The 23,371-nt window shown below is 37.3% G+C and overlaps 1 protein-coding gene across 1 annotated transcript; it reads right to left on the bottom strand.

Moving 5' to 3' along the window:
* Positions 1-3,720: 3,720 nt before the first annotated feature.
* On the bottom strand, positions 3,721-10,785 carry LOC147066541 (putative pre-mRNA-splicing factor ATP-dependent RNA helicase mog-4). The gene is made up of 4 exons (XM_085955669.1): positions 10,652-10,785; positions 10,277-10,441; positions 9,512-10,048; positions 3,721-7,651 (listed from the first exon to the last, which is right to left on the bottom strand). Exons 1-4 carry the CDS (start codon positions 10,783-10,785, stop codon positions 7,198-7,200), a joined length of 1,290 nt encoding a protein of 429 aa, XP_085811795.1. The 3' UTR covers positions 3,721-7,197.
* Positions 10,786-23,371: the final 12,586 nt, after the last annotated feature.

Raw genomic sequence — 23,371 nt, forward strand, 5'->3', positions numbered from 1 at the left:
AAATAAAAAGTATAATTAGATATATAGTTAAAGAGATCTTACCTTACAAAGTATGTTATTTCCTTAACAAAAAGTTAAGCAATTGTCAGACAAAATGCAAAACGTGTGACTTAGTATACAAAATGGTCACTTATATGGTCAGCCCTGCTACCTATACAGGAAATAATGTGCTAGAACCGAAGTATATGATGTTGTGAGTCACATATAGGAACAAATACCCATCATTTAAGTTTTTAAATACTTATTTTTTGGGTTTTAGTGCTGAGTGGCCCATCACTGGAGGGTGGCCCACGATTGTACCTCTTACCCTATTTTTATATAAAACAAATTTATTATATTCTTAAACTATTGATTGCATACATCATCTTTCATACTTTAATATTACCAACGCTTGCTTTTCATCTTCGTCCGGCATGTTACTTCCAGCGCTACTCCTACGCCCCCCCCTCCCCCTTTCGGAGGTGACAACGTAACATTTTTCATTCTGAATCCTTAAAAATTATAGTATTTTTGTCTTATTTGGCTTAAAATTATAGTATAATCTACTGGTAATACATTTTCACGGAATCATTCGGTTGGCAACACTGCCGTGAAATTGATCAGAAACCCAACAGTGGTGGTGCTACTTGCACTAGCACTTTTAGTAGAAAGTCATGTTTGATCGTCTAATTCGTCAAATCCTCAAGTTCTTCACGTTTATAACAATGTGGAGCAATTTCCATTATCCAGTCTATCTCAATCTCCGTTATTATGTCCATCCTTATAATATCATCAAATACCAATAATGTGTTGTAGACCACCCAACGTCGTGACATTTGTTGTAAAGCAATAATTGGTCTAACATACACAATCTGGAAAAAAGAATAATATACATCTATAATACTAGAAATCAGAAAGTTATCCTGTCTCAAAGACTCCAAAATTTTTACCAAATGTTTTTCGGCGATTTCTAGGTTAGCGCAAGTATTTTGAGCCCAATGGTGTGGTCAGTGACGTCCCGTAGGGGTAGGCAGATTAAGCATCACTTAGGGGCGGCAGTTACTCGAAAGGCGGCAAATCAAGAAGAATTATTTGTTATATATTAAAATAGCTACCTAAACTCAGTAAGTATGTAATAATGAAAATAATTTTCCAATAAAAAATCACCTCACTGGTTGGAAACAAAATGTATTATGTAATTTATTAACATTGTTTAACAAGATTGTATCTTTTTGTCCGGTCTAGCTTATAGCTTATTTCCGTTGCCCTTGACCGACATCCTTAGTGACTAGGAAAGGCACGTGATTACTATTCTGAGAACACATGCAGATTTGCATTATTTTGAATTATAGGTAAGTTACCAAGGCCTGAAAAAAACAAACCATAAGTGCGAGTGAGAAAACATTCGACACACTTATAATAATTTACGTTATATGTGTTAGTTAGAGTAAGATAGAAAGTTCACCACTTTCGTACACGCAGCTAATAAATAATATTAGTTGGTCAAAAACTGCGAGCATTTGTTGCTGAAATTTATAGTTTTTGTGTGAAATATAAAATTAGTGGTAGGTACTTAATTATTGTTATTTAATTTAATAGAAAAGATGGTTAATTTTGATGACCTATAAATGTGCTGTAGCCGTACTGAGAAGCAAAAAACTGGTATTACGTGTCATAGGTAAGTTTATACATATTCGTGATAGTTAATTTTTTGTACCTAAGTAGGAATATTATTATATATTTTAATATCAAGTGATGTAATGTTTTTTACTAATAACTTAAATTATTATGGATCTCTTTACCTAATGGCAGTGGCGAGGGGTAGAAGTAGGCCATGGCCCCCATATCCTGAAGCGGGCCCCCAGGCTAGGAACTTTGGCGGCCCCCCCTATCTATCGCTAAGGATAAAGGCAGTGTAGCGCTCCACAGCATTTTTAGCGTTTTCCAAATGGTGTACGCGGTAGAATTAATGTGTATATTTTTAGTTTTTTTTTTAAATCCATTTGAATTATGGAGTTGTCAAATATCGATACACAAATAAAAATTGTTTTCCTATAAACACATAATTTTGAATAATAACAGTAGTGAAGGAAAATAGCGCCTATACTTTTTTTACTATTAGAGAGAATTTGTGATGTGTATTTTATATCACTTATCTGGTCAACTCACCACGCCGGGTCCTTCCTGAGCCCGGACCCCCAGGCTAGGGCCCTGTCAGCCCCCCCCCTTTGTGGGGGCCATGAGGTAGGCTGTTAAGATGCGACATAAATAGTGCGCACTATACTTTTTGTCAGTCATCCTTATTTGTTTTCATTGAACGAAGAATACAGTTGGCAGATGGTGCTGTTAGTTTTTAAAATTCAATTAAACCCTGCTTAACCAAAGCATAATAGTTCAGGTATGCTATGGGCCACCCGCCAAAAATAGTGCACACTTTACGGTCGTACCTAACTGATTTGTTTTCGTTGAATTAAGAATATATATTAAAGATGGTATCAGTCAGTTATTTTTAAATTATTTAAGCCCTGCCTAAACCAAACCATAATCGATAAAAATTATTCTTCTATCTACATATATTAAATCTATGCTTCTATCTATAAAATATCTAAAATTGGTTTAATAGCGTTATATTTTGTAGATAAATGAATATTTTTTAATAATATATCGCTTAGATTAGGTAGGAATTGAATTTTAAAAACTAACAAACGTTATCTACATACACATTGCAGTCAGTTCAATGAAAACTAATATGTTTGACTGACAAAGTTTAGTATTTATACAATATGTATACCCGATATGCACAACCTACCTCCACCTTTCGTCACTGTCTAATCACTAATGGTTGCATTTTCACCGCTTAAAAATACTATGAAAAAACAAAGTCAAACGTTTAATGCGAGCATTAGCAAAATGATTATTCATAGGCGTCCGAAAAAAGATGTAACTACGAAAAGAAAATTTTTGACGATATTTTTGCTCGGTATATTCGATAAGTAGCTCGTAATAAATGTATGGAGAAAATCATACACTAAAATGCCAACGAATATTTCCTCATTACATCCGAGATCTCGCTATGTCCGTGATCGTAATAACCGAGTTGGACTGTATTTTAGATTATTTTATTAATTAGTAACCTTAGTATACTTACAACAAAATTGTCTGAAGATATTATACAGAGTTGTCTGAAACAGGAATAGAGCAAAATTCACCGATGATATCTACAATCGCACTGGTACTGATCGAAGATAATATTCTCAACATTCTTAACCCTTCACTGCATAGTGTCGTAAATTTGCGACATTTCAAACTATTTTGATATAGCCAATGCCATCTGTGTAAATTATCAAATAATATCCTTTTTCGATGCCTAGAAAACTGTTTTACCATAAACATCCTACTTTACCGATTTTGTTTCGACATTTCAAGAAATAAAGCATTTCTGCATTATAGTCTCTGCATTTCTGCTTTGACAGTTGACGAATTCGTATGTATGCGAAAATCCGCATTTGTAAATAAATAAACAAAAATATACAGAAGATTGAAATTGGTTGAATAAAAATATCTACACATCAAATAAGGTGTGTACATTAGTTTTTTATAATTGTTTTCATTTGGTTTTGTATTTTGACATACTGAAATGTAAGATTTCCAAATGTCGTAAATCTGCGACACCACGCAGTAACATACAAAATTTAATGAAATTTTCGGAAAATATTTTATTTTTTATTTTTTCTTCACTCACAAGGCATTAACAAGTAAGGTAGAGGCAATGACTTGAATAGTAGATACTAATAATTGAAAATAGGGTAATGGTTCGAAAATCAACGCGAAGAAAACCAATTTTTTATGCAACAGCACCTGTCCTGATCCAGATTTCCCTTTGATTAGCGAGGGGAAAAACATCGAGAGCGTTGACAGCTTTAAATACCTGGGGGTACACATCACGGGAGATGGCATTTTGCAGAGAGAGCTTACTATCCAAATGGGAATCGCTGGAGCAACATTTAACTCGATGTTGAGTATCTGAGACTCACGATTGTACTCGAATAGAATAGCGAATGCTGTGTCAGAATTGGAGACACTGTCACGGAATGGTTCGGGGTCACGACCGGAGTCAGACAGGGTTGTGTCCTTGCACCGTTTCTCTTTATCAATCTCTTTGACTTAATACTACGGAAGTCAATACCACCCGACCAAGGCATACCTGTTACCCCCACGGTGAAGCTATGCGACCTGGAATACGCCGATGATGCTGTCCTATTCGACAACTCAATCGAGGGCATTCAAGAGACAATCGACAGGTTGCATAACAACTCCTCTCGCGATGGTTTGAAAATCAACGCGAAGAAAACCAACGTCTTGTGCACCTGTCCTGATCCAGATTTCCCTCTGATTAGCGATAGACAAAACATCGAGAGCGTCGACAGCTTCAAGTACCTGGGGGTACACATCACGGGAGATGGCATTTTGCAGAAAGAGCTCGCTATCCGAATGGGAATGGCTGGAGCAACATTCAACTCGATGCGAAATGTCTGGGACTCACGATTGTACTCGGTCAAAACCAAATGCCGCCTATTCGACGCTTGCATTCTGACAGTGCTGCTGTACGGTAGCGAATCATGGCACCTTACGAAGGCTCAGAGCAACCGTATACTGAGCTTCGAAAACAGATGTTTGCGACAAATACTGGATGTGCGGTGGTATGACTTTAGGAGCAATGAGGAGATAAGAGAACGCACCAAGCAACTCCTCATCACGCTGAGAGTGAAAAGGCGACGTTGGACCTAGCTCAACCACGTGCTGCGGATGCCAGAAGAGAACCTCAACCTGGCTTGCCTGTTCTTCAAGCCAACCGGATTCCCACTAAATACTATCTATAGAGTGTATACGCTGTCTTATTTGACAACTCAATAGAGATCATTCAAGAGACAATCGACAGGCTGCATCACAATTCATCTCGCATCGGTTTCAAAATCAACGTGTAGAAAACCAATATTTTGTGTAATAGCACTTGTCTTGATCCAGAATTCCCTCTGATTAACGACGGGCAAAACATTGAGTGTCCAATTTTTAAATCCTTGCATATCACGGGAGATGGCACTTTACAAAGACAACTCACTATCCGAATGGGAATGGCTGGAGCAACATTCGACTCAATGTGGAATGTCTGAAAGGATTGTTCTTGGGTAAACCAAATGCTGCTGCTTTACGGTAGCGAGTCATGACACCTCACGAAGGCTCAATGAAATCGTATACTAAATTTCGAAAATAGATGTTTACAATCGATACTGGGTGTGCGGTGGTATAACTTTAAGTGTAATGAGGAGATAAGAGAGCGGATCAAGAAGCCCCTCATCATGCTGAGAGTGAAGCGGCGATGTTGGACCTGGCTTAACCATGTACTGCAGATGCCTCAAGAGAATTTCAACCTGGCGTACTTGTTCTTGAAGCCAACCAGATACCGGCGCCCTACAAGGCCGCTAAATACCATCCACAGGATGTATACGGCGAAGCTACAGGATGCAGGCATAACCTGGGAAGATGCAAGAAGACTGGCGAGCGACAGATTCGTTGAGACGCCGTGTGGTGTCCATATGCTCTAACTGAGAAGTGGATATGATCAAAGAGAATTTTGCAAATTATCATTAACGCCTTTTTGGTATATCACAGTTGATATATTATACACACTGCACAATATATAGGTAGGTAATAGAATATTTACATTAAATTTGTTTCTTCTGACATCTGTCACTAATAATTGCATTTCTCAATGTTGTCACTACGTAGAGCGGAGCAACTCGTTAAACAACTGATTACGGCTGACTGAAACGACTGAAGCTAGCCGCTTGTGCGAGGTGACACTTGTCGCAGCTTGAGCGCAAAACATCATCACTATGGCAACAGAGCATATCGCTCATCCGATAAAATAGAGTCATAAGTAAAAAAACACGATTTTGAGTTAAGTATATAGAAATATTCACAAAAAAATCTCCATCTGCTAAAAAATAGTCATAATTTTAGCTTTAATATTTAACCACTAAATGGAATTTGAACGTGTTCATTCTTGACTGACAACAGTATCATTTTTGACTTTACGACGCGTCGATGTGTGCACGTATTGTATTTTGTGTCTCAAATAATATAGTCAAAAAGTGGAAAGTGACTATATTGTCCTAATTCGAATTGAATATTTTTTCTGGAAACATTCCCAAAACTTATATCAATTATATTTCAATTTTAGCATATTCACCACACACGGATTTGAATGTACATCGTATAAGTATTTTCTTTTGCAAAATTTCTCTTTTATCGAGTTGTGTAGTTTGAAAACACCGATTTAAACAATCATCATCATTTATGGCACTACAACCCTTGGTGGATCTTGCCCTCCTTCAAAATCTTCCTACATCCTGGATGATCCAGCGGTGACACTTTCCAATTGCTTTGACTGAGCATTTTTAAATCTCCCGTGGCGCAGTCCAGCCATCTCAATTCCGTCTAGGTCATCTATTGCCATCGGGGATTGCGTACATAGCCCGCCTCACCGGGATATCCTCCGGCATTCTATGGACGTAGCCGATCCAGCGCAGTATCTCAATTTTCATATGTCACGTGTTCTTTTCGCCGTCATAAAGTGTGTGTAGCTCCTCATTATAACTTGACCTCCAAATGCAACTTTTTGAACAGCCCCAAAGATTCTTATCAAAACTCTCCTCTCAAAGATATCAATACTTCTCTCATCAGTGCCCAGTATTCTGATCCATGTGTTAATAACGGTTGCTTAAGTTAATTAAGTGTCACAACTCAAGTTTTTCACAATTTTATTTCTGTAAAATGAGTTTTTTTACAATGTAACATAGCATTTTTTACGAAAAATCAAAATGTATATATATAACATGGGCATTGCTCTAAAAAGTAATGCGGAAAACATAAAAAAACCTGATTTTGACCTTTTTCAGATTAGTTTTTTGGCTCTACTGAAAAATCTACTTTTTGAGTTAAGACTCTATTTTATCGGATGAGCGATATATTGTTCATGGTAATGATGCCTATCTCTGTCTGTTCGAACGGCTAGCTGTAGGTTATGTGATACATAAGGTCACTTATATAGATAAGTATGATCATGCATCTGGCCGATAGCCAATATAGGGGGTCGAATTCCAATTTAAGTGATAGTTTTATGGTTTATAGCCATATTGGTAGGAGAATAGGTACCTACTACTGAAATAAAGAAGAAATAAAATTTATAAAAGTACAATAATTACTTACTTGTTTGCGTTTGACAGTTATATATTCTGAATCCTTTAATTGTTTTGCTATGTTAAGAAAATATCCAGCTAAGATTGCTTTCCTTATGTTACAATCCTTGTTAATACTGGACACCATCTCTATTCCAAAATGTTGCATGAGGTTCACCAGTTTCTGCCGAAATTGTTGAACACTTCTCATAGTACTGCTCTGTATGAAGTTTCTAGAGCACCAGAGAGAACACTCACCTGATTCCACCCAACGATTGTAAATATTCATTAGTGTCAAGTGTTCGCCTCGGATATGATGGAATTTTTTTCCCCCCCAGTCATCGTTACTAGTAGAATTACTCGAAGGGTAAAATATCGCTTCACTTGCAGACAACATCGCAGAAATTGTGACTATTTCTTCAGAGCACTTGTACCTGCAACGAAGGATATATAAGTGTATTTTATTAACTCTTTTTTAAGGTGGCAATGTTGACAGCTGTTTCAAGCCATCGTTTACCATTCATAGTATATTACCACTTACACTCAGATAAAAACATAGATATGTGAAATATGCAGATTTTTATGATACCACGCTAATCGCTGCTGAAGAAAGAGAACTCACAGAGCTGCTACACCTGGTAGAGGAAGAGAGTCGCAAATACGGCCTCCTTAATAGGAATAAGACCAAGTCAATCGTTGTCGATCAGGCTGACCTTCTACCAGCAGCAATTATACTCCAAAACTTTGAAACAGTGGACGAGTTTGTACATCAGGGATTGACCATTAGTGGAAAAGAAAGATGTGAGGCAAAGATAAGAAGGCGGACACAGATTGTGAAAAATGCGATGACACGTCTTACCACTATATGGAAGGATCGGGGAATTTCAATTGCCACAAAAATGATGCTTGTGCAAACATTAGTGTTCTTCATATTTTTATATGGTGTCGAAAATTAGACCCCGAAGGCAAGGGGGCAGAAGGCAATTGATACCTTCGAGATGTGGTGTTGGCGCTGAATGCTTTGTATTTCTTGGACAGAACACATGATGAATCAGTCAATCATCCAGAGACTGCAGATAAAGGAACGGTTCTTGGGAATATGTCTGAGAAACATTCTGCTGTTTTTTGGACATATTATCCGGTGCGGGCCAGACAACCTGGAGAGATTGGTGGTTATGGGTATCCTCCAAGGAAGGCGAAACAGAAGAAGAGCGTCAGTGCGCTGGAGCGAACAAGTGAAGGAGCTGAGTGAAGACAGCATTCACTCTGCCCTGAGAGAAGCAGAAGAAAGGGATGGAAAGTCTTGAATTAATCTCTTAAATTCAAAGGTGGTCACGATCCTCAGCCATGAGGAAACGACAAAGAAGAAGTATAAATACCAAAGCTGGAAATGTAACTGAACCCTGTAATTATTTTGGAATATGTACCTATCAAAACCCTTGATAATGAATGTTGGGAATTCTAAACCAGAACCGGAATGTCTTAAAAATGTCGTGGTCATAGAAGTTCCATAGATTTTTAATTTCGTAATAGTTAAATAACTCTATTATATTCTTATAACGCCGTGGGTCCCTGGTCCGAATCCTGAGTCTGCCAAGTACATATATTGTTTTTCAATTTGTGTATGAGTAGAGTATGGACCTAATAGGTTGAGCAAGTGGCTGACATCCATTTCTCGTAAAAACAACATATATGTTAATACAAACCCCCACTTCGTGGAGGCCCATATGATTCTGTTAGGATCGGACATGGTCGAAAGAATTATATTCTTAGTCATTGTTCTTATAATTCTGTAGCCAGTTATTCTAATGCCTAGTCCAAACCAAGAAACAAGGGTTCGGTGAAGATTTCTGTTTGCGAAAAGAAAAGAGGATAAGTTTAGTCTAAATATTGAAAAATGAGACTCAATATGCTTTCGACTCTGTTAAAAGTGGTGTACTTATTATTATAGTATTCCATATAAATTACGTTTTCCAATTTTTACGAACTAAATAAATGAAAAATAATTAAATTATGGCATCCATATGCTCCACCTGATATGAATACCTTGATACAATAGTAGACATCTACTTTTTAAGTTTTGAAATAACAGTAAAATATTCATAATATGCCTATAACTAGGAAAGTGGTTATGTATATTGATTTTTAATGAACTCAAACCTAGCCTCGGAATCGGGGCTATGTTTTAATTTGATGGATGCAAAACTTTGAAAAAATTGGGGGTTTTAACAGCTCTGATAGATAGTGCATGGTAATTCGTACAAATTAATAAAATAATATAGTAAAGTTATTACTTTTCACTTGCTAGAAGCATCTTCGCCATCATTGGACTAGTGGGAAATTCAGTCATTCGTATGCCGGTATTGGTCAATTTTCCTTCATGATTCAAAGCTTTGAGAGCATACAGTTGTTCCAGGGCCAGAGCGAGGCCTTCATGCAGAGGTGGATCCAAGAAATCAAACTTAATGAAATTGTCGACACGAAAGGCTTTTAGAGTGAGCACTGCATTACTTAGATCTATTCTTTGTATTTCTGGAATGCCATTGTCTTCCAATAAGTGTTCGTACAATTGGAAACATGTGCCAGGACCATTTTTACCTGCTCGGTCAGCTCTCTTTTTTGCTAAGGCTTTGGATATGGGTACCGCTTTTAAACTTTCTATACCAGTATGATAATCAAAGCGGATTTGATCTTCCAATCCTGAGTCGATGACGTATTTTACATCGCCTGTAATTGCTATAGGATCGATGTCAGTGATGACGATATCATTTCTTTTATTTCGTATTTCATCATATAAAGTAATTTTAGTATAATGTGGCACTAGCGTCAATCTAGATGGAATAGACTTTATCATGATTTTCCTCAAGGTTCTTTTTTTATCTTGTCCAGGTAAAAATACAATTATACAAGAATTTTTAGAATGATCTTTTGCATGTATCTCATATATACAGTCCACACATGCTGGGAAATAGTCGAGAACTTCTTTATAACATATATCAACAGGCAACTGCCTTTCAGGTAATCTAAATATGGAAGCGTCATTGAAGAAATCTGAATACTTTATAGCATCAAATGATGAACTAAGTATCAGAAGTTTCAAATCCAATTGATGTTGAGCAAAGCCTTTAACCAAGCCCATCATCAAATCAGTGTTCACTGTTCTCACGTCGGCATCAATGATCATAACACTATAACTCGCCAAGTTCTGCTCAGCGAGGAACCCTCTACGGAAACCACAATGTGTCATATATTTCACACTTATTCTTCTTGAATGGTATTCTTCCAAACATACACCGCGTCCACTACAAAAATTGTACATGTCCCTTTCTATATATATTAAAGAATCCGATTTGACAATTAGGCCAGTTGTAATATGTCCGATCATTTTCCCTCCTTCAGTAAAACCAGCGTTGTATAAATGATAATGTAAATACATTTTGTGTGAACTAATATCTCCAGCAACAATCAGAATCTGATCTTTTCTCACTGCGGCTATGAGATTCTCTATGTATGGAGAGTATTCATTCTGATTCTCACTCATTGATCGATGCTCCAATAACTCCATCATTTTTTTTCTGACAGACGGTTCCTTTCTAGTAGTCTTGTTCCTAAATTATATGCAATGGCGTATAATTTAGATATAACAGAATAGAGTAAATAGTGCCCATAGATATCAGCTTATCTCTAACCAGTGGCGGCCGGTGATTTTTTGGATTGTAATTTTTGAGGGTGCACTGGTAACTTACCTTATTGAAAAATGAAATCAATTCGGCGTTGTTTTTGATTTGACAAAAGGTTATTGACATTTGGGAAATTACCTGTATATTTTATATTTTTAATAAAACATGATGCGAGTTACTTAAATCTTTATTGGATTAGTTTTAAGAAACGATTGTATCTCTTATAGTAGATAATTACCTCTTACTTTTAACGGAAGCCATCTTATTCTATATAAGTACATTAGGTATCTTTAGCAGTTTGTACACTGTATGAATAATGATTATTATGAAACTGCACTTTGTGAAATAGTATTAAGATTTATTAGCTCATCACTAGAATTCATGAATTAATAATTTTCTATATTATAAATAACCGACATCATCGCGTTTAGTCAACATACAGGATAATGAAATATTAATTTTCAACAAATGCGGTAGGTAGCAAAATTATTTTTATCTTCACTGATTTAAATTGAAGTAAGTACACATAAATCAGAATATCTTACCGACATTGTATTTCTTACCGATTTTAAATTTATAAAATAATGAATTCTATTGTTTTTAGTTTTACAGGCATTTTACATACGAGATTGCTAAATATGATACTAAACATAATTTGACCGTGAACAGTATGCTACAGCGTCTATAATAACAAACCATAATTCAAATCTGTAATTGCTCTCTACTCAGACCAATATGATGTCATTTTACCCGGTCGGCGCACAATATTCTGGAACTTACGCATGGCGAAAACTATTAGCACGGTTTAAGTTGTTTTTTAATGGCTTTAGTTCATACTAAGCTTTGGGTTCATTTTAAGTAAACTAAATATATTGCCCGGGCGCAAATGATTTCAGTGAAGATGACGTATACGGTGCATAGTGACTATATTATCGCCTATTGACAATATGGGCACATCGGTTTATGGTTTGCATTACAATAAGTGAGCGATAATATTAATAACTTATGAAGAAAAAATATGATTTACGATGTTGAATGATGTTTCATAGCAATGCAAGCAGTGCAGTGCACTTGTATGATGTTAGACCAGCCGCCGCCGTCTCTAACATATATATGAGGAGTTCATTATCAAACACAGCCAAGTCATGTTCACTTTTTTTTCAGGAGAGGTGAAAGTTTGTTCGACTACCTTTTCATGAAATTTTATGTTTTTATGCCATCTATACAGATTCATAATACTCTCAATAAGACAATTGAAAAAGTATAATTTTATTAAAGATGCTTAGTTTTGTCAAAAAATCAGCTTGAATACATGACTTGGCTACTTTTGAAACTAAAATGAGTTGAAATTGCATTTAAAATTAAAATTGACATAGACAATTCAGTTTTACGGCAGTGAGTTATTTTAGCTCATTATCAATCATTCATTTATTCTTATTAATTAAAAATAAATATAATCAAATGCTTGACCAAACAAAAGAATAATAATTATGTACCATTCATAATAAATAATAAAATTATTGCTATGCTTCATTTTTATTATCCTTACTAGCGCGTACCCGGCATGCATTGCAATGCCATCCAAAGAAAGTGTTTGTGTTTTAATTCTGTTTATTGAAGTGCTTATTAAGTGCGTACACAAATAAATTAGAAGATTTTCCAATATTTGAGTAGGCCACATACAGCTTGATACCGCCTAAACCATGGCATCCTCAGAGGATCCAAGGCCATGAGGCCTGAATCATCATTGGGCTGATTCATGCAAACATGAACAGATCGACTGCGAGGCAAATTTCTAGCCCGTAAGCAAATAGTAATTATTAATATCATTTTTTAATATTATTACCTACATTTCATCCAATTTTGACCAATAGGTATTAAATTCGTACACTTGCCTATATAAATATTGGAAGCAAAGTTCCCAGCCATACAATGTACCTAATACCTAGAATATCTGATTTGAGATTATTTTGAAAAAATATGTATTTGTGTACCTAGTTCAAATATTTCAAAATATGTACCTACAAGCAAAAACAATGCAGAAGGTAATAATAATTTCAAGAAATACATCCCCTTTTCAAAGCAGGTACCTAGAAAAGGTCTGAAATATGAGACCTGAGGTACCTACCTACAAGCCAGGTATGAGGGTGGGTCAATATGGCATCGGAGATATTTGATCATAAAGAATTTTTATTGAGGTTCATGATCGAAAATGTTTGTTCACCCATAGATTGGGTTGATAGGTTGATCAAAAAATAACGAACATTTTTCTTGCATAATCTTTAAGTTGGTCGAATTTGTCTGAATTAAGGGCATTGTAAAATTTGGAGATTTATTCACGACGATGCAATTCAATTTCTTAAATCAGTGTCACACTGCAGATCAATAATCTCAAGTTGTAGCTCTGTCGGTACACTATCAATATCTATTGAAAATGGATCGCGTACCTACTATTGCTAAACTTGTCTCAATTTTTCGAAAGTCACCAAATTTTTGTGAAAAATCGTCACTCAGAGCTTTAATAATTTTACCATATTCTTCAAATTTATATTCCTGGTATATTCAGCAACTTCAAAACTGGAAAGTAGTCCACGTTGTTATTCGATATTTGTCGAAGGAATAACTTGAGTTTTAATTGAAATCCATTTAAACTTTTTACCATATCATGGGCATATATTTTTTTTCCTTGCAACGAGGAGTTAAAAGTATTTAAATGTGTCACGATGTTCAACGTAGAAAATAGTAGTTACATGGTGTGACACGAGACGCAAGGAAGACGTACTGAGATAATACATTTACGAAACAATGAATTCTTCAAATTTTAATCTATTGTCAATATTTTTTAAAAAGTTATTCGTAATCAGAAGTACAATTAATGATGGCGGGCCGCAAAAAAATACCCGGCGGGCCACAGTTTGCCCCCCCCCCTGGGTTAACCTAACAAATAATCCAGTATAACGGCTATTTTCAAAATATGTTTGCCACTGTATTCCCAATAACCGAGTTCAATGATTTTGTCACTACGCCAATGACACGCCCTGCCCTTTGCTGGCTTTCTTGAGAAGTTGAAGGCTACATCCCGGGTGTATTCCTCATTTCCGTACTGCACTGGTTTTTCTAATTCAAAAACCTTCACGGGTGTGCACACAACAACTAATAAAAGTTTCATCGCAATCGGATGAATGGTATAGGAACGCATACGAATAAATAAGATAGAATGAAGAAGAAGAAGAAGAAAAAGATAGTTTTTCTAATTAAGAAACCTTCGCGGGTGTGCGCACTACAACTGACGAATGTTTCATTGCAATCGGATGAATGGTATGGGAACCAGTGGCGGCCGGTGGTCTTCAGAATAGCATTTTCCGGTAGTGCGCAATGGTTTACCTTCTATAAAGAGAAGATCTTCTTCTTTCACCCTGTCACGACCCAGCATTGGGGTATAGGGCAAGCACAAGTTTGCGCCACTTCCCTCGGTCCATCGCTAACTCTTGCGCCTCCCGCCATGTCAGACCTGCAGCACGTAGGTCGCTTTTGTGGCACCGCTGCAGGGTGAGGGAGGGCCGGCCATGGCGACGGAACCCTTGAGGCTGTGCCATAAGTGTCACACTCTTTGGCGGCATCCGGAACACGTATCCTAGCCATGTAAGGTATTTTCGTAAAATGTTGGCGATTCATTAAATATGTTAACTGTAAAATTGATAAAAATTAACTCGCCAACATTGTTATAAAACAGAAACTGGCATTTTTGTTTCTAGAGTCCTTCGTTTCGTGCGGCGATCTAAAAGTGTGTAAAAAATTGTATACAAAACGCCATTACAGGAACATTCAACCACCGTTTAAGTAGTATACAATGACCTCATTGTAATCCTGTGCAAACTGAAAATCTATTTGGATCGCAATCGCTTTGCACTCATGAATGGAGTACTGTTCATAATACTGCTACATGTTCTACTTCGCGAAGTGAGTGATACACGTATGAATAACAATGAAAAGTTGAGCGATGTCTTCAAAAATGCAGGGAGTGCGTAACACTTGCATGGTATTAGAGAAGCTGCTGATGATGGGAACCATACGAATAAAAGAAGATAGAATGAAGAAGATGGTTTTTCTAATTAAAAAACTTTCGCAGGTGTGCGCACAACTGACGAAAGTTTCATCCCAATCGGATGAATGGTATGGTAACGCGTACGGGACACAGCTAAACATTCATTTTTATATATCGTCGCTTAAACAACAACACCACAAGTCCCCATCTGGCAGTTTTGAGTTTTGAACAACATTCAGTAGGTAAAAAATTCCTGCAACATGTTTCTTCTATGGAAAAATTCTATAGACCAATCACGAGACGTTATAGTAATAGCGGTGATACTGCTAACTCCGTGGCTCGCGACTTTGTTAATAACACCGCGGATGTCAGTGGATCAGTCTGTTTCCGTACGCCGCGGTGACCACAGGTGAGTGTCCATTAAGTTTTTGTATTAATAGCATTATTCAAACTGATTCGTTATAAAGTTAATTGCTAATATGGTAGATACTTAATTATAAATATTTAACTGTATTAAATTCAAACCATTCTCAGTCTCAATCAGTTTTTCGATCATTTAAAAATGTTGAAAGACTTCCGCGGTGTTTACTTTATAATATTTATAATCAGTGACATCCCTAGACAGTGCCTAAATGCCGCCCATTTTTATACAGTATTTTTTATCATCCTTTCATGACTCCAATATCTAAGAAATGTGTTGTATGGATACATTACTAACAAAATATATACCACAATACCACTTAATCTAATTTAAATGCCATCCTACTTCAATAGACAATATTGGGAGTCCACAGTTTCAGATACATTTAAAAATACACCTGACAACATTCAAAACTCGCGAATGAATGGCAATAATATCAGGATAAATTAATAAGGTACTTGAGTACATATACCTACCTATAATTCAAATATAATTCGCAAATCTGCATGTGTGATTGTTGGTCATCAAGGACGTGACGTCCAAGGACAATGGAAGTCAAGTAGACATCGGGAACCCGACAAAAAAAAATACAGTCCTGTTATACCTTTTATATTTATTAATAGACTTTGTTTCCATTCAGTGAGCTGAATTTTTTAATGGAAAGATATTTCCGTTGTTACTAAGTTTAGGTACCTATTTCTATATATCTAATATATAAAAATCAATATTTGTTTGTTTGTTCGTATTTTATCGGCTGCCATACCGTTCATCCGATTGCGATAAAACTTTGTCAACTTATTGCTTGCACTTTCACGAAGAGTATAGGCTATATCTTATATATAAAAATGAATGTCTGTCTGTCTGTCTGCCTGTCTGTCCCATATGCGTTCCTATACCATTCATCCGATTGCGATGAAATTTTGGTAAGTGGCTGTATGCACACCTGCGAAGATTTCTGAATTAGAAAAATCATCATCTTCTTCTCTTCATTCTATTTTCTTTTATTCGTATGGTTACTATACCATTTATCCATCATCATTACAATTATCATTTATCTTGTAAAATAAATTACAAAGGTATGAATTAATTAGGTATTTTTAATTAATGTTATTTCGACGAAATTATGTTAGAAGAGGCATGGTTTGATATTACCCTAAAATTGTAGTGTTAAATAACTCACTTTTTTGCTAATCCAATGTTTTTTTCAATTGAGATAGGTTTAGCAATCGTTTCCGTGCTTTAAGCGTCAATTACATTGAGCTTCTTTACGAGCTGTTTCTTGGCGAATTTATAATCTGCCTGTAAAGTCGCCCAGTGTAATCATCGAAAAAGCTAACATGTTCGATGATTACACTGGGCGACTTTACAGGCAGATTATAAATTCGCCAACAAACAGCTCGTAAAGAAGCTCAATGTAATTGAAGCTTTATCGAGAGTAACTTCTGTGACATGTTGTTGAATTTTAATACTAATTAACTTTAATATTTACGAAACAAGCAGGCACTAAATTTCAATTTGCTAAACGTCATTGAAGTTAATCCCTCCAAACCAAAACCCGCCCCGCACCACACTCGGTTACTAAACGTCAGGCAAAAATAACTCCGTACAAAAGATTGCCCGATTGCAAACAACTGATTGAAATGCTGCAGTCTGATTGGTTCCTTGATGACTTGGCTGCTTTGATGATAAGATGCCTCTGACTTGGCTGTTTTTGATATTGAAAACCTATTTTAACTTGATTTTAATACATTGTTAGTCCGAATTTGATACTGAAATAGATTATATTGAATTGTGGGCATTGAAGTTCCATACCGGAATCAATCAAAAAGTGAACATCGGCCAAAACATGACTGGGCCGTGTTTGATAATGAGCTCCTCATATATAATTGGGGAATATAAATTCACACAATAAAATAGACTGTCTTCACGAAACGTTGACAACATTAATATATTATTAATTAAGTGTTAGCTCTCGGTGGAACGGTATTGATACCAGATAGAAATCTCCCACAGGAGACTACCTCAAAGGGCGAACCGAACCATCAACTTTCCCAGAACACCACAGCCTACGTCCACTCTTCGCGGATCTCGCAACCCTCGGCCAAGTTGAGCCCGCCTCCCCAAAAATTCAAATTCGTCAGCCCTCCTGCCAAAACAGACGCGGTCTGTCAAAAACAGCCGCTCGCGCCGCCACTAGTCAATCCGTCGGTAAAACAGGGAGGTTCCCGACCGACGGACGAACATGACGCTGCCTGACAGTTGGACGCGCGCGAAAAATCTCTCTCTCGTATCAGACGTCGACCAGCCAGGATCTCTTCTCGCCTCTGTTCACCTCGGACGCGAAGCCAAGCCAGCATCCCCTATTCTCCAGCCAAAAGGACCGCGTCAAGATACCAAGCTAAAAGCATTCCGGACAGCCAGCCAGCATTTCCAGCCAAAAAGACTGCATCGCCACGCCGCAAGCACCGACTCTCGCCTCGGATGCCACGCATCAGCAGCCCGCCAAATCGCCATGACCAACCCACCGCCACGACAATAACCTGTATCTACGACGATAAATAAACCAGCCTCGACATTAAACACCGTGCGTTTCTGTCTCCCACCCCCGCTTTGGCATTGACATTATCACGGCCTGCCATCTCCGTTTAAGAGCGCGCAGAAGGCCGGTGATAGTATGTTATTAGAAATAGATGATAGTGACATTGAAAATGAATGGTTTTCATCACAAAACAGATTAATGTTATAACACATTCCGACCGGTTCCCATTATTTTACAAATAAGTGACAACTGCTTCACTATGGAAAGAAATAATTCTCACGCATCAGTCGGATTATCATAATTAATTACACATATTACTTGTACATGAATTAATATTATTTTGACCGTAGACTAATATATTATATTAAAATATTAGGTCGTAACGTCCCTAGACAAATTGCCGCCCCATTTTTACACATTATTTTTATCATCCATTCATGACTCCAATAATATCTAAGAAATGTGTTGTATGGATACATAATGGATTGTAGGATTTGTAATGATATTTTTAGTCTGAGATCGCAAAACTTTAGTCATTATTAAATCGATAATCTAACTCTGTAAGAGGGGGGCTGGTGTATCTTTAATTTCGACGGCCAACCCAACTTCCATGCGCACTGGTTAATAAGTCAAACTGTAATTATTCACAAATCTGCACTGTTGTTTCTGGTCACTAAGGATGTCAAAGTGCAACATAAACTAGACATCGCAAACCCGACAAAAAATTAGAGCACTAATAAATCTTTTATGTTAATCAATACATTTTGTTTCAAACAGTGAGCTTTTTTTTTAATGGAAAGATATTTTCATTATTACTAAGTTTAGGTAGCTATTTCTACAAATACCAAATGATTCTCCTCGATTTTCCGTCCTTCGAGTGACTGCTGCCCCCAAGCGACGCTCAATCTGCCTACATCCACGGGACGTCACTGTATTAGGTATATTATATAGGTATCCAAATTGAGTAGGTAATGAGATAAATATATTATACTTATTGACATTGTAACTAAATAGAAATTTAATTCAAATTGCCCAAATTCTTGGGATATTTTTAAAAATCTTGAGAAACCCCTGCTTGGATATAAGCACTTGAGATCCCCGGGGTTCCAGCAGCTAGCTCAGGCGTCCATCGAACCCCGGATTCACAAAAAAAAAAAAAGAAAAACGGTTGGAGTATAAATAAAACACAGTCTTTCGTGCTCGTAACGTGGTCTTCTTATATTTTACATTTTCTTTAAACGTTTACATATTTTGTTTTAACAATAAGTTTCGCAGGTCCTATCCTATCGGAAAGGGGACGCTTACTCATTTTTTTTCTTTTTCTCAACTTCGCGTACCCACGCCCAATGACATTAATATGGACGAATCATGTGGAAAATAAAATGACACTCACTTTATTGTCGGGTCTGCCGAATGGCATAATCTGTTCTAAGGCCATTACAATAAAGGTGATATTGCTATAAATTCCTGATGCTTTTTGTTGGGTCTGCCGAATGGTTGGGTTCGAACGGGTTCGCTCAAATGAACATTGATATTAGAAACACTGCTCTAACGCCATTAAAATAAAGGTCATATTGCTATAAATTCCTGATGCGTGATATCGCATAATGGAAATTGCGTGACGTCTACCTATACATGCGAATGCGCGAATTTACTTGCTAGCTACTGTATTGAGTGCGTCGTCCATTAATAATGTCATTGCCCACGCCATTCTACAAAAAGGACTCTCGTGATTGGCCAAATTTTATCGCGTGATGTTTTTTGATTTCACGAATCACGAGGACCACCCTGGCGCAGGTGCGTCGAAATTTGGACGTTGCCGACAAGCGCGGCAAAATTTATTATTTTTGAATCCTTATATTTAGTCTTAAAATTATCTCTTTCATCCATCATCATTTTTACTTTTTAAATTAAAAAAAATACTTACGTGGTTGAGCAAGGAATCAGATTAGATGTTTTATGAAGCCATTTCTAGAGGTCAGGGTTACGTTTCGACTTGAGCTACTAAATGATTATTTTACACCGGGAGAAGCCCGCCTGTAACAGGGGTGTATCATTCGCCCCATCTGGATTAAAGTCGAAAGGTACGCCCTGATCTCATCGGCCACCCATCCAATTCCTTGTTCATCCGTTAAATACATGGCATGATAACAGTTTATATAAAAAAAATTCAACTACAATCTAACTATTCTAACAAAAAAAAAAAACAACTAACTTTACGTATTGTTTCTATATTTATTTTAATTACTATTTTCCTGCTCAAAGCAATGCTCCTGAATAAGTCAGAGTTTGATTTATTTTCCTTTCTTATTATCATTTGTCATAATTTATTATTATTTTATTTTTCTCCTGTAATGTCGTGCGTTTATTTTGTTTTCGTAATGGTTTTGTTATTCTTCTCGTTCTTTTATACTAGTCAGCGAAGGGGTCGTGGAGCTGCAGTCTTTGACTCTTGGGCTGTCCAGTTTTTTTGTATTCCGAGAGGCTACATTTGTAGACGTTTGGCCCTCGTTCGGAATTATTATTTCGTGTTACGTTTTTCTTCTTCTGGTGCAATAGGAGCGTACCTCGTTTGGCGTCGTCTGCCTTTGCAACCAGGGCGTGGTAGTGGCGTTACTATTGAGCCAGGCTCGTTTCGAGCAGCGGATATCCTTCTGTGGAAAGTTTTCCACTCATCTGCTGGTCTCTGGAGTATCACCTCACGGACAGATACTGTGTCTCCATCTGTTCCTATTACTGCGGGCAAGGCATCGTATAGCGGTACAACGGCCAGGCTCGTTGACGGCGGCACGGCTTTCTCACAGGTACTAGGATGGATTTTCACAATAAGTATCCCTTTCCCTTTCCTTTTTAGATGGTTACACTTCGGAAGTACCTCTTGTTGTTTCACGATATCTTTCAGGCGTCACGTCCCTAGTCTCTCCATGAACCTGCGCGAGAAAGGAGAGTGCGCACTCTCCACACCATCAAGCTTTGGTATCATGAATTTTCGGCTACGCTGCCTTTGGATGCGCTTACTTCGAGAGGTGGCTCCCTTTGTCCTTCCAAATTGTCTTCATCTGTATTTATTCTTTTTCTTTCTTTAGTAATTTATTCGTTCATTAGACTTCCTGTACTTTAAATTTATTCGAATTTACTTTATTAATTACTCCTACCCCATACATTAAATAGCTACTAATTTTATATAAAATCTTCCCATTGTACGAGGGTGGGTCAATAAGTCCTTAGAAAAGCCGACAGGTGGCGCGACTAGTACTGCAAGCGGTTTGTTTTCATGCAGCGGCACTACCGATTCAGTATGCTGCGAAGTTTCAATCGGATTGGTCGGGTTGTTGTGTGTTTCTCGTACATTTAAAAAAAAAATTTGCTTGTGGAAAATGGAAAAATGGAAAATGGAGAAAATTGAGTTTAGAGTTGTTATTAAACATTTTAATATAAAAGGGTTAACAGCAAAGGAAATAAAAAATGAGTTGGATTTAGTTCACGGCATATCTGCTCCTTCACTTGCAACTATTTATAACTGGTTAAATGAATTTAAACGTGGTCGTACATCAATAAAGGATGAACCACGCTCAGGACGTCCTGTAGAGGTGACTACACCAGAAATGATCAATAAAATCCACGATATGGTGTTAAGTGACCGAAGATTAAAGTTGAGTGAGATAATTGAGGTTACAGGGATCTCAAAAGGTAGCGTCATTTCTATTTTACATGACAAATTGGGCATGAAAAATATTTCTGCAAGATGGGTGCCGCGTTTGCTCACAGTCGACAATAAACGCAGTAGGGTGGTGGCCTCTAAAGCCCTGTTGTCGCTCATGCAACGCAATCCGGATGAATTTTTTCGTTGCTTTGTGACTGTAGATGAAACACAGATACACCACTATACTCCCGAGACGAAAGAACAGTCAAAGCAGTGGATTGCGAAGGCAAACCATGTCCAAAGAAGGCGAAAACCGTAAAATCAGCTGGTAAGTGAGATACCCGGGGTTCCAGCGGCTAGCTCAGGAGTCCATCGAACCCCGGATTCACAAAAAAAATAAAGTTACAAACGGTTGGAGTATAAATAAAACACGGTCTTTCGTGCTCGTAACGTGGTCTTCTTATATTTTACATTTTCTTTAAACGTTTACATATTTTGTTTTAACAATAAGTTTCGCAGGTCCTATCCTATCGGAAAGGGGACGCTTACTAATTACTTTTTTCTTTTTCAAACTTCGCGTACCCACGCCATTCCAGCAAAAGGGACTCTCGTGATTGGCCAAATTTTATCGCGTGATCATTGATTCGGCGAATCACGAGCCTGACCCTGGCGCAGGCGCGTCGAAATTTGGACGTTGCCGACAAGCGCGGCAAAATTTATTATATTTAAATACTTATATTTAGTCTTAAAATTATCGCTTTCATCCATCATCATTTATACTTTTTAAATTAAATTAAATTTATCTTAATTACACCTCCGCCCAATATGTCATTTTCACACACCGGACGAAGGCCCTTACTTATAAATAAAAAAATACTTACGTGGTTGAGCAAGGAATCAGATTAGATGTTTTATGAAGCCGTTTCTAGAGGTCAGGGTTACGTTTCGACTTGAGCTACTAAATGATTATTTTACACCGGGAGAAGCCCGCCTGTAACAGGGGTGTATCAATTCGCCCCATCTGGATTAAAGTCGAAAGGTACGCCCTGATCTCATCGGCCACCCAACCAATTCCTTGTTCATCCGTTAAGTACATGGCATGATAACAGTTTATAAAAAAATTCAACTACAATCTAACTATTCTAACAAAAAAAAAAAAAACAACTAACTTTACGTATTGTTTCGATATTTATTTTGATTACTATTTTCCTGCTCAAAGCAATGCTCCTGAATAAGTCAGAGTTTGATTTATTTTCCTTTCTTATTATCATTTGTCATAATTTATTATTATTTTATTTTTCTCCTGTAATGTCATGCGTTTATTTTGTTTTCGTAATGTTTTTGTTATTCTTCTCGTTCTTTTATACTGGTCAGCGGAGGGGTCGTGGAGCTGCAGTCTTCGACTCTTGGGCTGTCCAGTTTTTTTTGTATTCCGAGAGGCTACATTTGTAGACGTTTGGCCCTCGTTCGGAATTATTATTTCGTGTTATGTTTTTCTTCTTCTGGTGCAATAGGAGCGTACCTCGTTTGGCGTCGTCTGCCTTTGCAACCAGGGCGTGGTAGTGGCGTTACTATTGAGCCAGGCTCGTTCTGAGCAGCGGATATCTTTCTGTGGAAAGTTTTCCACTGATCTGCTGGTCTCTGGAGTATCACCTCATAGATGGACAGGTACTGTGTCTCCATCTGTTCCTATTACTGCGGGCAAGGCATCATATAGCGGTACAACGGCCAGGCTCGTTGACGGCGGCACGGCTTTCTCACAGGTACTAGGACGGATTTTCACAATAAGTATCCTTTTCCCTTTCTTTTCTTTGTAGATGGTTACA

Source organism: Rhyacophila brunnea, unplaced genomic scaffold (genome assembly GCF_057557595.1).
Source record: "Rhyacophila brunnea isolate RB1 unplaced genomic scaffold, BYU_Rbru_1.0 scaffold_5, whole genome shotgun sequence".
NCBI classification, from domain to species: Eukaryota; Metazoa; Arthropoda; class Insecta; order Trichoptera; family Rhyacophilidae; genus Rhyacophila; species Rhyacophila brunnea.